At 36.3% G+C, this 16251-nt stretch overlaps 9 protein-coding genes across 9 annotated transcripts; 1 reads left to right on the top strand and 8 right to left on the bottom strand.

The window, feature by feature from the left end:
* Positions 1-630: 630 nt before the first annotated feature.
* Positions 631-1620, bottom strand: FDP41_001113 (uncharacterized protein; the record flags this gene model as incomplete). The annotated part of the gene is made up of 1 exon (XM_044701505.1): positions 631-1620. One exon carries the CDS (start codon positions 1618-1620, stop codon positions 631-633), a length of 990 nt encoding a protein of 329 aa, XP_044564673.1.
* Positions 1621-1711: 91 nt separating this feature from the next.
* Positions 1712-2299, bottom strand: FDP41_001112 (uncharacterized protein; the record flags this gene model as incomplete). Its single annotated transcript, XM_044701494.1, has 1 exon — positions 1712-2299. The coding sequence occupies one exon, from the start codon at positions 2297-2299 to the stop codon at positions 1712-1714; it is 588 nt and encodes a 195-aa protein (XP_044564672.1).
* A 213-nt stretch (positions 2300-2512) lies between these two features.
* Positions 2513-4225, bottom strand: FDP41_001111 (uncharacterized protein; the record flags this gene model as incomplete). The annotated part of the gene is made up of 6 exons (XM_044701483.1): positions 2513-2826; positions 2922-3279; positions 3340-3414; positions 3514-3625; positions 3707-3869; positions 4048-4225. 6 exons carry the CDS (start codon positions 4223-4225, stop codon positions 2513-2515), a joined length of 1200 nt encoding a protein of 399 aa, XP_044564671.1.
* A 190-nt stretch (positions 4226-4415) lies between these two features.
* Positions 4416-5651, bottom strand: FDP41_001110 (uncharacterized protein; the record flags this gene model as incomplete). The annotated part of the gene is made up of 1 exon (XM_044701472.1): positions 4416-5651. The coding sequence occupies one exon, from the start codon at positions 5649-5651 to the stop codon at positions 4416-4418; it is 1236 nt and encodes a 411-aa protein (XP_044564670.1).
* A 168-nt stretch (positions 5652-5819) lies between these two features.
* Positions 5820-7661, top strand: FDP41_001109 (uncharacterized protein; the record flags this gene model as incomplete). Its single annotated transcript, XM_044701460.1, has 1 exon — positions 5820-7661. The coding sequence occupies one exon, from the start codon at positions 5820-5822 to the stop codon at positions 7659-7661; it is 1842 nt and encodes a 613-aa protein (XP_044564669.1).
* A 63-nt stretch (positions 7662-7724) lies between these two features.
* Positions 7725-8525, bottom strand: FDP41_001108 (uncharacterized protein; the record flags this gene model as incomplete). The annotated part of the gene is made up of 1 exon (XM_044701449.1): positions 7725-8525. One exon carries the CDS (start codon positions 8523-8525, stop codon positions 7725-7727), a length of 801 nt encoding a protein of 266 aa, XP_044564668.1.
* Positions 8526-9202: 677 nt separating this feature from the next.
* Positions 9203-11951, bottom strand: FDP41_001107 (uncharacterized protein; the record flags this gene model as incomplete). The annotated part of the gene is made up of 3 exons (XM_044701438.1): positions 9203-10159; positions 10318-10973; positions 11048-11951. 3 exons carry the CDS (start codon positions 11949-11951, stop codon positions 9203-9205), a joined length of 2517 nt encoding a protein of 838 aa, XP_044564667.1.
* A 117-nt stretch (positions 11952-12068) lies between these two features.
* FDP41_001106 (uncharacterized protein) lies at positions 12069-13224 on the bottom strand (the record flags this gene model as incomplete). The annotated part of the gene is made up of 6 exons (XM_044701427.1): positions 12069-12557; positions 12627-12641; positions 12719-12735; positions 12779-12833; positions 12908-12956; positions 13142-13224. 6 exons carry the CDS (start codon positions 13222-13224, stop codon positions 12069-12071), a joined length of 708 nt encoding a protein of 235 aa, XP_044564666.1.
* Positions 13225-13402: 178 nt separating this feature from the next.
* On the bottom strand, positions 13403-16215 carry FDP41_001105 (uncharacterized protein; the record flags this gene model as incomplete). Its single annotated transcript, XM_044701416.1, has 6 exons — positions 13403-13750; positions 13800-13853; positions 13915-14478; positions 14553-15667; positions 15748-15852; positions 15906-16215. 6 exons carry the CDS (start codon positions 16213-16215, stop codon positions 13403-13405), a joined length of 2496 nt encoding a protein of 831 aa, XP_044564665.1.
* Between the last annotated feature and the right edge of the window lie 36 nt (positions 16216-16251).

Below are 16251 nucleotides of genomic sequence, written 5' to 3'. Positions count from 1 at the left end.
AAAGCATTCTCCAAACAAGAAAATGGATTTATTAAAATAATAGAGCTGATGAGGTGCAACGGCAATGAACATTGGGTTCAAAACTATCAAACATTAGATAGAGTTCGAAATCAATTATTTTCATTTCGAGTTCCATCGTCACAAGCGCTTGTTCAAGAGATTGTCTGGAGCGATTTCTCCTCCGTTTATTTCAAATCTCAGACCAATAACACATCTTTGACTCAACCCTCACAATATAATAAGGATATAATACGGTTGATCGAGAAAGAAGAAATTGAAACTCGTTTCAACCTTAAGCTTGTGACAACATGCAGTAACTTCAGACCTGCAAAACAATCTTTGGAGCTACATGAAAACTCGTGTTGTCAACCAAAAATAATTATTGGAGGAAATTATCATGATACTCTTTATGTTTGTGATGTAAAACAATCGAACTCTCAAATCAAAACATTTATCCTACTCGAAAGCTTGAATATTGGAGAGAACTTTGTCTGCAACCAGATGATTCATGTTTTTAGGATATATGGTGAAAGTCTATTTACAAGGAACACAATTCAATCTTGCAACTTTTCAGATATTTCAATAGTTATAAATAAATAAATTCTATGTACATGATTTCAACAAAGCGTGTTAGTTTTGAGCCTTTTTTAACTCAACAAGCTTGGAATTGAATTTTTGAATGATATCCTTATTTTCTGTTTTGGAGATATATTCTTTCAAGTCTCTGCCCTCATTATCCGTTTCACTGAGGTCTGTAGCATTGCTAATCAAAATATCTATTACTTGATGTAGAGACTGTTGGTAGAATGGGTTTTTCGATTTATCCATTTTAGATAAGGCAAACATCAAGCACGTTCGGCCTTGACTATCCTTTGCGCTTAAATTTGCTTTTCTTTTGATAAGCTCATGAACTAGGGAGTAATATTCAATAGAGTACATCAGTAATGTCTTTCCGCTCGCATCACAATCATTGACGTCCGAGTACTTCAAAATTTTTAAGGCCTGATCAGTAAAACCTTTCTCAGCAGCAAACATGTATGCGGTTTTCTGCGTATTAAAGGTTTTAATTGTCACATCCACAGATTTAAAGCTTAAAAGCGTTGTAATGTAGGAAAAGTGTTCGTTGATAATCGCATTCATTAAAAGAGTTCTTCCTAGGTAGTCTTGTCTATTTACAAATTTTGGGTTAATATTATTGAGAGCAGTTAGCAAATTAATAAAAGTTTGATCGTTTTGAGACACCCCAATACTCAATTTTTGATCTGTTTGATCATCAAAGATCGGCACGTTATTATTAACAGGAGTCCTACTTAATAAATCACTTGCTCTTCTTCCATTTGATCCACTCATGCAACACAAACAAAATAATTTCTGTAAAATAATTTCTTCATCCAATTCTCGGATCGATAATGGTATTTGAGTTTTAATTATTGTTTCAATAATCGGAGGTGAAGTGATTGAGTTATTATTAGCACCTGTAATTGAATTGCTTCTGGGTGTTCTTGGAGTATTATTGGTACTGTTCGGAGTTGCTGGAGTGTTTAGAGAGGTTGTGTTTAGGTTTGGAGAATTTCCGATCGCACTGCTCGAGAAGGCTCTGCCTGGTGTGGTTTGCGTCATTTTTTGTTGTTCTTTCATGACCTAATCGTTCAAAGAAAACAAACTTCAATCATTTTGAAATTTTAAGATTAATAGTGTTATTGATGTTAATTTATGCTCTCTTCTTGTATTGTCTTGAAGCTCTTCTACCTCTACCCAATTCACCATATCTACCTTCTCTCTTTTGACTTCCGTGCTTGTATGGCTTAGCATGGGATCCGATTTGACCTGGAGCAAGACCAAAGTGCTTCTTGGATTCAGTATTCTTGTTACCTCTCAAAAGGATGCATCCCTTTCCGTCTGGTGAGATTTGTGCCAATTGATCGAAAGTCAAAACTTGACCTCCGTTTTCAACAATTCTTTTTCTGGCAGTTTCAGTGACATGCAAAGCACAGACCTTCAATCCCTTTGGAGCATCCAACAAACGAGCATCGTTTGTGATAGTACCGACCACAACGACAACAGAGTCCTTCTTATCTCCAACAAGCTTTTCTAATCTGGCAAGAGTGAGTGGTCTTTGTTCTCTTCTGGAGTGCAAGAGTCTAGCAAGAACCTTCTTGTTGAACTCAGAACCAGTTCTTCTGGCCAAGAGCTTGTAAAGTCTGACGAGGATGGCCAAATAAGCATTTGGTGAAACCAAAACCTTTCTACCTGGCTTCTTTGCGTGAGTCTTTGCTAAGTACTTCTTCTCGATACCCATTTCTTTGCAAATTTATGGTACTGTGTGGGGATTATCAAGCCAATGTTTACCAAGCAATAAGTAACGATAAGTGTGAAAACCGATAACGTACTTTTGGCGTATTTTTTTTCAACAAATTTTTCAAGAAAATTCAGCCAACCAGCCATAAGAGTTTACAATGACCAATAAAATTTTTTGTGGTGCTTGTCTGAGAGATGAATTCTGTATTGCCCTTTACACAACGACAATCATCGATACAGCAACCATGAGCAGTCCAATCGTTGACATGAACAGAGAACCCAAGTTCTTACTTGATCCAGATACTGCAGCTCGGTCACTTAACACCAACGAATACTCCTTTCGGTCAAACTCCTCAGTCCATCCTTGATTAGCTTCTCCTTTTCCTGCTGTCACAATCCAAGGTTTAATGACATAGGAAGACTGTTGAATCAATTCTGTTGGAGAGTTTTGAACCTGAATAATCAAGTTGAGTGTACCAGATCCAGGAGAGACATTCTTTTGAATAGCCTTACTAAACCATTTGTAGTCTTTTAATGACCAGGTACATCCATAACAGAAGAACACACACAATAAGATATCAATCAGGTCATACATTTCTATTAACATATTCCAAATAAACTACCTGGAACGCTTAACAAATCCACAACAATATCCACAATAACCGATGCACTATAATCGACACCAACAGGAATGTTCTTGGTGCTTAATCCCAGTCTGGATGGTGGAGAAACAATATGAACAGCGTTACCCACGAGAGGTGAGTTGTTGTTATTATTCGAAGGTGGTTTTTGAGTGCCAGAGGATGGAGTTGGAGTGACAGGAGTACCAGTGGAGGTAACTTGAGCATCCCAACAAGTGGTGTAAGGAGGACTTCCTGCATTGAAGACCCATCTCCATTGGAAGGCGTAACGTCCTTCAGGAAGATTGGTGGGAATGGTGAAGCACCCAGTGCATAGAACTTTGTCCATGTTTTCACAAAACTTGAAGATAGTGGACCACTTGTGTCATGAAAATGTTCCATGTGTTTCCTATTCACTTACCTTTGGACAGTTTTGAAAGGCTTTTCCACCACCATTTTCGAGGGTAGCTGGAGAAACATTGTTGCCCCAATCGGCCTGTATGAAGGGGAAATGAATGTGAAGAGACAATAAATCCATGATCAATACAAATGAATATATTATTTAATTTTAATCCATCCATGATGTTCCACTTACCAATAATTGCCAATTATTTGTTGATGGATCATTGGTTGGATTCACACCAGAAATGTAAATCTTATTACTTGTGTCAAGAATATATGGATTTGTACATGATGCAGCAACATGACTGTTGATCATAAGTGTCATTAATCAATTGAGAGAATTGTTGAGATTGATAGAATGGTTTAAAACTTGAGTCATAACTTACTTTTTTGCAGGCCATGCCAAACATACTTCTTGTCCTGGACGATAAGTGGCCATAGGATAAGCAGAGGTGTAGAACGACGCGTAATTAGAATTTGAAAGAACATATTTGCATGTTTCAGACTGTTGGTTGTATCCGATGTCACCTTCAAAGGCACTATTGATGGCTGAATTGATAGTGTTGTTGTGTGAAAACATGGGAGGTTATTCATTGTTGATATCATCATGGAGATCAATGGTGAAGATCATTCGATTGAGTGAATGAAAATTAGTACGCGATGTTAGTTGATGCATCCAATCAACAATGTGAGAATCATAGTTTCTTCGTTATAACAAGAAACTTACCAGTATGGGCAGCCCAATTTCTCGGTCTAGCTCTGCATTTGGAGGCGCAAGAGTAAGCTCCATTCTTCTCAGTGTAGTCTGTGCAATCAATCCAAGAGTGTGCAGCAGTCATGCTTGTGAACGCTAAACACAACAGCATGAGCATTGCAACTGTGGAAGCAAAAAGTAATCGCGACATTTTTAAAGGGATTGCCTGCTGACGTTTCATTCTGATCGTGAGCTTGACTGGTCAGTCACAAGAATCTTTAACTTTGTAAAAGGTGCGAAGGAATGAAGACTCTTTCAAAAGGTAACATTCAATTTGATTCAACTTTTTGGGAGTTGAAAGGTGCAAATAGGTTTTTCGCAGCATTGAATTCAGGTAGCTTTTACTTTTTTTGGCCTAGTTGGGCTGCAAATGTTTGATAGAATTTTAAATATTGCTCTTGCTGTTCACTAGTGAGCTGTGGATATTGATTATCAGTATTTGGATAAGCAGCTGCAACTTTAGAGTTTAGAGAAGCAGAAACGGTTTGATAGGTATTTGTGCTGTTGTTTTGAGAGTTCTTAAGGTAGTTGAAATAGTCAACTTTTTTTCTCTCGTCACTCGATAGAGCTCCTTGTTTTCTCAAGGTATCTCTATAAGTCTGTTCCATTTTCTTTTCATTGACTTGTTGAGGTAAGTAATGTTGGTAGTACTCTTTTTCAATGTCTTTGGTTCCTTTTTGTGACTCTTTGCTATTGTCGATAGTAGTAGGCGTGGCATTGGTCTCTACTGTTAAGCCTTGTGGTACGGTTGGCTCTGGAGGTTTGTAATCTTCTGGATAATGAAATGGAAGGGAGGTTGTTGAAATGCCCTTCTCTTCTAGAGATTGTTTCATTTTGGATTTCATTTCTTGTTCATGTTTCTTTGTTGCTAGAGGATTTGGATCATCAGCACTCCAACGAATATGAATTATTTCATCATTATCTAATGATTGTCCGAGCATTGCTTCTCTTGCAAATTCAGCATTTAACCTGTTCTTGTATTTCACAAAGGCATAACTTCTTTCAGGAAATGCTCTAATATATTCAATTTCTCCCCATTCTTGAAAATGTCTTTTAATTACCTCCTCACAATCAGCACCAGGAACATATTTAAATCCACTCACATATAATATTCTACAATCCCGATTGAATGATCCTACACCAGCCATATCATCACGATCAGTTGCAAATTTAGCTCTTCCGAAACAATCCTTTGTGATTGGTATTCGGCTTATATCTGCTGATGTTGGTATCCGATGAAGATATTTGCAATTTGGACCTTCAGCACAACATCCCTTCGCGAAGAACAAACAAAAGAAGGGATCTTTAAGAGTACAACCAACGGTCCATCCAGCATCAGTTTTTACGTTACATCTACTTTCGGCCGCATCGATATCTCTTTTTTGTCGTTGTCCAATATATTTATGATACCAAATATTATATTCTCCTCCGTTTTCTTCTCGTTGTAATTTTGATTCTTTCTTGTTTGATGCTTGAACACGTGCTTTTCTAATCTTTTTTACTCCTCCACTCGGAGAGGGAATATCTTTCTTGGAATCGGTTGATGATGATGAAGCGTTTGTTGTTTGGTTGACCATTTTTTAATGAATGTTTAATTCAATTCGTTACCGATGCAACCTCTTCATTGTTGGGAAGAACGGATTTCGTTGAAAAGCTGAGTATCAAACATGTTTTAATACAACATCGAATCTCTTCATTGAATCCTTTTTGGTTGAACCTGAAGAAGAAAAATCAATAACAAAAAAATGTCCAATCCTCATCATCGACCCTATCATCAAGGAGGTCATCATAGAAATGAAAGAGGAGGTTATCGGAATTACAATGATCGTAACCGTGATAATTATCAATCTTATAATCAAGGAGGAGCCTTTAATAATACTCCACTACAGCAACAACAATTAAATTCTCTCATGATGGCAAAGAAGCCTAAAGTTATTCATGTGGATCCTTCTGTGGTTCAAAAAACAAAGCCAACAATTAATACAACAGTGCAAGAAATAATTCATAGAAGACAATTAAAATTTCCAATGGTTCCAGTTAATATTCCTGTGTCGAAGGCTCCTCCTGAGGCAGGAGAATATCCAAATCCATTTGATTTTCCAAATGTACTTATAGATACACGAACAACAATTGTAATGGAAGATTTAAGCGCTGACACAGAGAATGATTACATCAAGAAATTACTTGAAAGTTGCGGACAATATACAAGCTGGAAACGATTGAAAGATCCAAAAACTAATAGATGGTTGACATTCGGATTTTGTGAATATCAATCTTGTTCTTCAGCAATTAGAGCTCTACGATTATTGAATTTACTGACGATAGAACCTGGTGTAACTATCAAAATGAAATGCTCAAAGAAAGTTCAAACTTTTATGGATCAGTACCAACAAAAGAAGTTGGAGTTGTGGGCAAAGAAGCTTCAAGAACGAGAGAAAACAAATAACTCTCAGAACTCAAGCACAACAGATGAGCTCACTCCTGAACAGCGGCAACTCCTAGCTCAATTAGAAGAACAAATGGCATCATCAAAAACTGAAGAAAAAATAGAAGTAAGAGACAGTGATCGACATGAGTTTGAAAATTATGAAAAATCACTGGATGATATTTCTAAGATCATTATTAACGATCTTGTTAAGGAGAGAATGAGCATAGAAACTGAAAACCGGTCTAGAGAATCGATAAGTCAACAATTAGCCGTGACAAACACTGTACAAAAAATTGCAGAGACTGGTGTGAGCAATGAAGAAGCAGAACAAAAAAAGAATTTAATTTATGAAGAAATTCGAAGATTCAGAGACAATGAGAAAATGAAAGAAGAAGAAATTAAAGAGGTTGAAAGAAAAAGAAGAGAGAAAATATACAGAGAAAAGAGGTTAAAGCAATCCAAACAACTTGAAAGAGAAAGAAGAAGAAGACAACGCTGGGAAAAGGAAAACGAACAAGACAAAAGACAACGAGAGGTTACTATTCGAGAAATTGAAAGATTTGAAAGGAGACGAGAACGAAGGTATGGCGGAATAGATGGAACTGGAGAGGGTTATGTTAGCAGTGACGAAGAAATATCCACTGGAACTGATAAGAAAAAGATTCAAATTGAACTTCAAGAAAAAGCGCCTACATCTAGAGAACCATCTGAGGTCGTTACTTACGAAGAGGAAGAGCAAGATTGGGGAAGAAAGAAGAAAAAGCTTTCAGCAGTCGAGGAGATTGAAAAATCCAAGAGAGACGCAGAATATTTGGATCGTGAAAATATTAGAAAAATTCTTCCTACTTCTCAAGCAGAGGTTTTCAATTATCCAGTGGATTGGAATGTGATCGATAAGTACTCTCTATGGGTTCCTCTTGCTCCATATGTTGACGAACAAATTATTAGCTTAACAGGAGATCCAGAAGAAAGCTTGAGCCAATTTATTTTGGGCAAAGTTGAAACTCACTCTTCACCACAAGAAATTATTAACGATCTTGTGGAAATATTCGATGAACAAACAGAACCATTTGTACTTGGATTATGGGAGAGGTTGCTTGTAGAAATGGTTCGAAAACAACGTGAAATTCAATTGGAAAATCAAGACATTATCGAATAAAATCATCCCTGTGTGAAATTGTATGAATTTAATTAATGAATAATCATCATGAATTTCAATAAATTAGAGATCCATGACCATGAGATTGATAAATGTACCAACAGAGGTTGGAATAGTCTTAAATGGCCTTCTTCGTCTCTCAATGATTCCTCCGTTGACTTTGTTTGGTAAATAATCAACTACTTCATATTCTTCGTAATTAACACGTGCAATTTCTTTGAAACCAATTTTTGCGTATAAAGCTTGAGAAGCAAAACCAGTGCATTCGACCATCATACAGTCATATTTCTTTTCTTTTGCCAATTGTAAGGCCTCATTAAACATCCTCTTTGCCAGCCCTACTCGTCTGGCAAATGCATAAGTACCTGCTGAGCAAATCTTAAAGATTTTCTTTCCACCATCACAGGCTGTTCCTTTTCCGTGATGATTGTTTTGCTGACTTTCTTCATAAATTGCATGTAAATCATCTAATAGGCGCAAATGAAGTAGAATACCCTCGTCATTGGAATGTGGTTCAACCCACTCATCTGCATCAGAGCACAGATGAAATCCAACAACCATGTTAGAAGATTTGTCAATAGCGATGTGTGACAAGCCACCCTCAGCACATCTTTTGCAATAGTCATAAGCGTATGGAAAATAAGCAGGTGGGCTTGTGGAAGTTCCAATAGCCAAAGGCTCTTCTTGAGAAAATATTAATGCAAGAGCAAGAGCAGTTTGTTGTACATGCTCGTGAGTTAAAAGCAAAACATCAAAGTCTGAAGCACTCATGGGTGATATTTGACCCATTCCATCAATTGTAATGACTTGTGTAACATTTGTAGAGATATTACTACTACTACTACTATTTGTTTGGAGATTCATGATGTCTTTTGTGAATTGTAAAAGTATTTTGTCTAATAAGGTTGATTCTCAAGGTTATGCAAGGATAATAGTTGCACCTCTAATTGAATAATTGCAAGGTAAGTATAATGATTTGTAATAAGAGAAGAAGACGTAATAAAGCGCACTGAAGGCTTTACCTGCATGCAGACTGTAATAGAGGCTGTTTCTTGATGAATTGAATTGGATAACTTTCTCCTGTTTACTCAGGTAGAAAAGAACAAAATCCGTAGAGATTAAAAAAGAACGAGGAGTTAGTTGGTACAACTGATTCAACAACTATTAATAACACAATACACGAATTCGGGCTGCAAAATAATTCAATTTTTCTTTCGTCCGAATTATTCAACGAGGTAAATCGTCTGTTATTACTTGCCGAGGTGTGATGATGCGAATGAACACGATGATGGTTGTTGTGCGTTTAAATTCTTCGCTGATTTTTTATCAAGGTTGTGTGTTGTGGATGGGAATGAGTGGTTGTTGCTTTTCAATGTGCGCGCCGTTCAACAACAGTTTTGCAGTGTTTGAGATTTTTTTTTTCGAACATAAAATTATAATTTTATTGGCCGTTTCGACTAATTTGGAGATTCTCGTCATCCGAAAGTCGGTACATGTGATGCAAATTTGCATAAAGTTGTCAGTGGCTCGACGATTAATGATTATTGAGTCACTGTGACTCCATGCTGATGTGTTAAGGTGTGAATAGTTTCCTTCGAAAATTTGCATTTCTCAATTTTTAAATGACGAAGAATTCCCTTCTTGGCTAAGGTTTTGATTGCATCATCACTCACGAGTGTGTTTTCAGATATGTCGAGAGTTTCTAGAGATGGACAGAGAAGAAGATTTGATATTCCTTCGTTGTTGACATGAACACATCGTTGGATAATTAATTCTTGTAAGTGTTGACAATGTTGTAAATGTACAAGTCCTTCGTTAGTGAAACCTCTCACACTCGTCAAATTTAGGTATCTCAATACTCCACTTAGATACTTTGAAATTGATTCCAATGTCTTATCTGTAATATTGGAACACTTTTTGAGATTCAAATGATAGAGATGTTTTGAGTTTTTCAACACAAGTTCAACACCTGCATCAGTAATCATGTCAGAAAATGAGAGAACCAACTCTCGAAGGTTTGTTGTCCATTGAGACAATACTTTAAGACAAGAGTCGTTGGTAAGCTTACATCCCATCATGTTCAATTTTTCAAGTTTTTCTAATCCCTTTTCTGATTGAACACCTGACAAATCTACCAAGTGGCAACCTGTTAAATTAAGGAAACGAATTTTCTGACAGGAATTGACAAGATGAGTGAGTCCTGTGCTTGTGATATGTCTGCAACATTGAAGTGTTAAATCTTCGAGTTGTGTCATTTCAGACAAATATTTTACACCTTCATCAGTAATTTGATGACAAAAAGTCAAGTCCAAATATTTCAACTTGGTTTTACAAGCAGATTGAGATAAATGTTTCATTCCTACATCTGTAATATGTACACATCCTGTCACATCCAAATATTCCAATTGTGAAAATTGGCTAACATAGGACATGGCTGAATCATTCACTTTGGTACAACCTCTCACATTGAGATGAGTTAAATTTTGACAAATATACGTCTTTGTGTGTGAGCATTATTACATAGAGAGAGGATACAATGAATGATACATTTCAATCGATTCATTAATTGATCATCACCATCATGAGGATATAGAATTATTCAATCCTTGAGGATATACCACCCACCCGCCCAACAAACAATATTTGTCACACTTACCAAATATTTTACACCATTCTCAGTAATAAAATGACAACCTTGAACATTGAGTGTGTGAAGTGTTTGTAATCCATAGCATGGTTCTCTACTATTAGGATTTTTCTTTGGAGTCATCAATCCATAACTTTTTTGATAGAGTTGAGTATAAAAGAGAATATTATAAGGAGTAGAAATTGGTAAATTAGCAGATTTGTGTGGTGTTCTGTTTTGAGCTCTATTGAACACTCTTTCTGACACATCAGTAGATGCAGTGGATGTTACCGAATAGACATCGTCATCTTCTTCAATATTTTCAGTGTTATCATTTTCATCGTCATTGAATGATTGAGAGTCCATATTGCTTGAGAACAGACTTGGTGATTCATCCAATGAATCCAAATGTTGTTCATAGTCAAAATTGAGATCATAATTGCCACTGATTGGGTCAATTGCAGGATTAGACAAATAGTCTGCATTTGAATAAATGTATTTGTGAGCAAGTTGAAGAAGACCCTTATCTGTAATTTGGAAATCTTCACTACTTCCAGTATTGCACAAATCCAATACTTCCAAAAATGCAAATTTTCTCACAAACTTGACAAAATCATCTTCTTTCAGTTTTCTTAGAGCACCTGCAACTTGAACCGTGTGAACTCCTCGAATCCACAATACAGCAACTGTTTGAATCAATCATTGAACAGTGTGTCATTTAGATCGAATCAACAACATCATCATCATTGCTACTACTTACATCTTTTACAAACAGTTGCAACATCTCTTGCCAAAAAGACAACAGGGATGTATTGAAATATTTTGATGATGAGATCGTCTGGTAAATCTCCATACATGTACTCGTAATCGTAATCCAATTCCAACATATCAATTTCCTTAATGACAGCATTGCCATCTTCAGAAAAGAACTTGGGTTTTCTTGTGACCTTATTTCTTTTATATTTTCTTCTTTTTTGTTGTTTCTTTGAGGATTTTCTTTCCAATGTCGATTGAAAATTATTTGGACTTGCATTTATCTTACTCGAATTGTCAAGTGTGACACTAATTTTTGGAACATCATTTTGAAATTTAAGAGGACGTTGTGTATTTTGATTTGAGGATAATATTGACAATGTCTTATTTGAAGGTGTCGATACCACTACTGATTCATTGGTTGTATGATTTGATTTCTTTACAGAATTTCCATTGGAGAGAAACAATCGAGCGAGGTGAGTGGTAGTGAGACTCTTGCGTTTCTCTTCTTTTGTGGTTGATGAATTGGATGATGAGGAGGAGGAACAAACGGATGCTCTAGTCTCTTGAGAAGTGATCGTATCACATGGAAGAGAAGATGATGTTGTATGATGGTGGTGGTGATTGACATTTGGCAATGTCCGATGAATGACCTCATGAATGTTTGAAGACGGTTGTGTCGGTGGTGGGACAGTTGGTGATGATGCATGATGGAAAGGATTCAAATGAGAGGAAGAGTTTGTATGTATTGTTACAGATGATGAAGAAAGTTGAGGGGTCACATTGGAGGACGATGCATGGGAAGGATTATGGGTTAACTGTGCTGTTGCAGAAATAGCACCACCACCACCACCACTACCCGTTGATGTCGGTTGTTGTTTGTCCTTGCTCTTTTTGAATGGAACGAACATTTTTTTTGTTTGACATTGCCCTTTTCGTGACATGTGTTCTGTGTTCTTCGAGTGGTGAGGGTTCCATGTTCTTCACCTGTGATGCTTTACTCTTGAAAATTGTTGATGAAAATTTAATTAACAATTACAATAAGAAGATGAGGCTGCTGTCTCTTGTGGCGTAGTAGATTCAGGTAGTTTTGTTTGACGTAGTGGCACCAAAAAGACATCATCTTTGTGAGTTGGTGACACGTTTCTGTCAGTACCATTAAATTCAGTAGGAGTTGAGGCAGAAGGAGCATTCGTGGTTGGCAGTGCATTGGCAACTTTTGTGAAAAGTGTTTTGATATTATATCCTGCCTTTGCACTTGTCTCCAAAAACATGATTCCGTATTCCTTTGCTTTTGCTTCTCCTTCTTCAATACTGACCTGTCTCTTATCGGAATCACTTGCAAGGTCTGTCTTATTTCCTACAAGCACTACGATAACGTCGTCACCTCGTTCAGTCCTTACATCCTCAATCCATTTCGCTGTATTTAAAAAACTCTGTTTACTCGTTATGTCATACACAATAATTGCTACTGATGAATCTCTAATATAACTTGGAATTAAACTTCTGAAACGTTCCTATAATTTTAAAAAATTTCCATAATTTAAATAATATTGTTCGTAATGCAAGGTCAACGAATCACCTACCTGTCCTGCTGTATCCTATTTCATTGAATTGAAAATTGATTCAGTTCATTAATTGGTATTTAAATAATTACTAGTGTGTGAAAAAAACATACCCAAAGCTGAAGACGAACTAAACATGAAGATGAATAATGTCTTTTCATTAAACTACCTACCTGTCCTATCTTCCAGATACATGGTTTTAGAAAGAAAATCTATACCGATAGTGTTCTGTTTCAAATTTTTCATGTTATAAGCATTCATTCTTGTTGGTGCACACTGTTCCATTTCGTTAAGAGACTTACATGATAGGTCGTATCAAAAGTATCATACATAAATCTGGTGATGATGGATCTATTTTCATGATTAATATTAAAATCATGATTGTAATAATCGGCATCATGAAAATAATAAATAATTGTTGGTGTCGTGTTCATTGTGATTCCGAAGTCGAGTATATTCATCAAAAAAACAAGATATCGGAAGAACAGTTCCACGGTTTGCACGTGTTCTCAACATATTGTTGTATTCCAACCTACGTTTTACCCACAGCTTGATCTCCGAGAAAAACAATTTTATACTTGTTGGCTGGTATGATGGCCACTGATTGTGCTGTGTTCATTTGGATGATGAGAAATAACCGAAGAAGAAAAAAAAGATATTTTTTTTGATGAGGACAGTGTAGTTGCAGATGTCGACGTTTATGTTTTGGAAGGTGGTGAATGGATTGGGGGTCTCATTGTTTAATAATACAATTACATTAACTTCATGTTATACAGATGGATGAACTGTGAGGATCATCAATGAATCAAACAACTTGGGTCATTGTTGGTCGTCTTGGGTATAAAGCCAGAGATTTTCACAGCATCAATTTCATACCAACTAATATTGTTGGTAGTGTCAATATCTAAGCGTAACACATTTGAGGCCTTGTTCAAAGATTTACAAAGATCTATGGGTGGTGTGAAGATTCGTGCTGTTGGTTGAACGACTTGAACATTCCCTTCATAAATTACTTCATCAGTATTTTTACAATGAGAATTCTTGGCAGTAATTTTGACAAGAGATCCTGGATTGTAAGTCTCAAATACTTCTACACTCGCAATAAACATGGGATTTGCAAATTGTAACTCCAAAAACTCATGGGTCTTTGCAACATTGATTTACAGTAATTACAATTATTTCAAACACACTTACTCCTTTTGATGCTTTGGGAGCCCATGCTGTTTTAATATCTCCATAATTTGGATACTACTCGCAATTATTAATATTCAATACCCAACAATTAATTATCATAGTTTGAAGTACTTACTGTATTACTCTCTCCAATCACATTTGATGCTGGCCATCCGGTATATTCTGACGAAAACGCAATGACACGTTGAACCCACTGACTTGTGTACTTCAAATTATCTCCATGAAGGATAACCATCTCCCAAATCTTGCTTGATTCTTTCAAGCTTTTATAAACGATATCACTTTCAAGTGATCTATTTTGTTTCTTATCTGCAAACGCTCTTTCAACGACCACGCAGGTGTTTTCTATATTTGTTAACAAGTAATTATGACAAAGTTCAGTAATTTCAGGATAAGAACACTCGAGTGAAAGTCGTAAAATGTCAACGACAGTATTGTCAGAAATGTTATCCTTAATGACCGACAAGGTCACACTGGAATCTAGTAAATATTGATTTTGAGCAAAGAACAGTGGAATAGCATCTTCAGCTTTGATATCTTCTTTTTCTAATAATCCTAAATAAATAAATTTGACCATTAACAAGAATATTTCATACTTCACATCTGAGATTTCTATTTCATAGATATTGTTTGATGAAAATCGATAGGGAGAGCTCAATTCTCCCCAGTCGAACATGGTCTATGAAAAAGTGAGCAGCAATGAAACGATCATTAATGTTTGGGTGAGTAAAAAAGAGCAAAATTTTAACTTACTTTGAAAAAAGCGCATCTTGCTTTCAGTATCGATGAATGAGCATAAATACATGGCCTTGTTGAGGATGGTGTGAGTGGCTCCTCCTCATTGGATCCCATGGTAAATACAATTTTCACATCAGGAGACGCTCTCTTGTCATACTTTTCACCCTTAGTACATGAATCTTCATAAATCTTGCGCATATCCGAATAAAAATCATCACTCAAAGAAGCAGATGTACATTGGTTGAATATTGAAAGAGCTACACTGCTTCTTAAATCGCTCGGAATGACTGAAATTATATTCATGGTTTGTTGACATGCATTTCTCAAGGAATCAAGGCCTAAAGTTTCAGAAACGTGATAAATTCCTGTAATTAAATCTACTGAATTTTTGTAGTCACAATCCTCGTCAGTAAACATTTCCTTTGGTATCAAGATGAATCCAGAATACAAATAACTAAACAAACTGTTGGCAGCACTTTCAGTGAGAGAAAAACCGCTCACGCTCGGAGACACATCCATAATTTCTTCTTCACTTTTGACAATAAATTTGTCTAATAGTTTGTGATCTTGAAGTCTATACCGCAATAAAAACTCATGGACATAGTACACCTTTGGTACAATTGCAAAAAGAGGTCTCTCTGGAGTTGAAGCAAGTAACCTTTTTCTAATAGGAAGTTTTAGAATTGCACAATCCGTGGATGGGCTGTTTGTAAACAGGGTTTTAAGATCTTCAACATATTCTGTATTCAATTTGGTTGTAATGCTTGAACGGATTTGAATATTTCCATCACAAATAATTCCTATCAATTTGATTGCATCAATTTCGCTCCATGACATGCTAGCGACACAATCCATGTCAATTCTTATTGTTCTTGTCACACATGCAAATGGTTTAATCGGTGGATTAAATATTCTTGATTTTTGAGGAATGGCATGTTGCTGAGGATCGCCTTCATACAAGACCACCCAATCGCTGGTGAATTCTAATGGTTTATGAACAAATTCCTCTTCGCCGTATTCCTTCTGATTGGGATCAATTGTTGAAGTTAATTCTTCGACAGGTTTAAGTGTATATTCCTTTTCAGATGGTAAGCACGAAACTCTAAACACTGCTCCAGGATTGAAGGTTTCTGTGTTTGTTTTAATGTTCATGAAAAATATTAACATGAAAAGTCTCTCATTAAGAACAAGTTGACACACTCAAACTTACCATAAATATGGACCTGAGTGACTAAAACGTTTTTTTCGAATTGTACGACAAGAAATTCCTTTGTACCTGATGAGGATTTAGGAGCCCATGCTGAGGTCATATCACCTTTTGAAAACAAGTTGATTAGAAAATCATCGAACTTGATATTGTGCACTTACCATATTTTGGAAAAGTGTTAGACTCTCCAATAACATTATCAGCGCTCCAGCTACTTGAATATTGAGATGAAAAACCTAAAACTCTGCTCGTCCATTGCTGCGTTTCATAGGGTCTGATCACAATTTGCTTTTCCACTTGTTGTCTCAAGTCTAGAACTTGAGATTCAGAAATGACAGACCAGTCATGTTGGCTCGTATCTTCAAGAGTGAACGACGTTGTGTTGAGTACTTCGGAGTGATCTTCAAGTAATTGTGTCTCATCATTCGATGATGACACCGAACTTGAAACTGATGATGAACTGTTTCCCATTTTTTTTTGGTGTTTCAAGTTCATCATCATCGAATT

Source organism: Naegleria fowleri (assembly GCF_008403515.1).
Source record: "Naegleria fowleri strain ATCC 30894 chromosome Unknown tig22, whole genome shotgun sequence".
Taxonomy (NCBI): domain Eukaryota; phylum Heterolobosea; class Eutetramitea; order Acrasida; family Naegleriidae; genus Naegleria; species Naegleria fowleri.
This window is presented reverse-complemented; position numbering and strand designations above follow the sequence as displayed.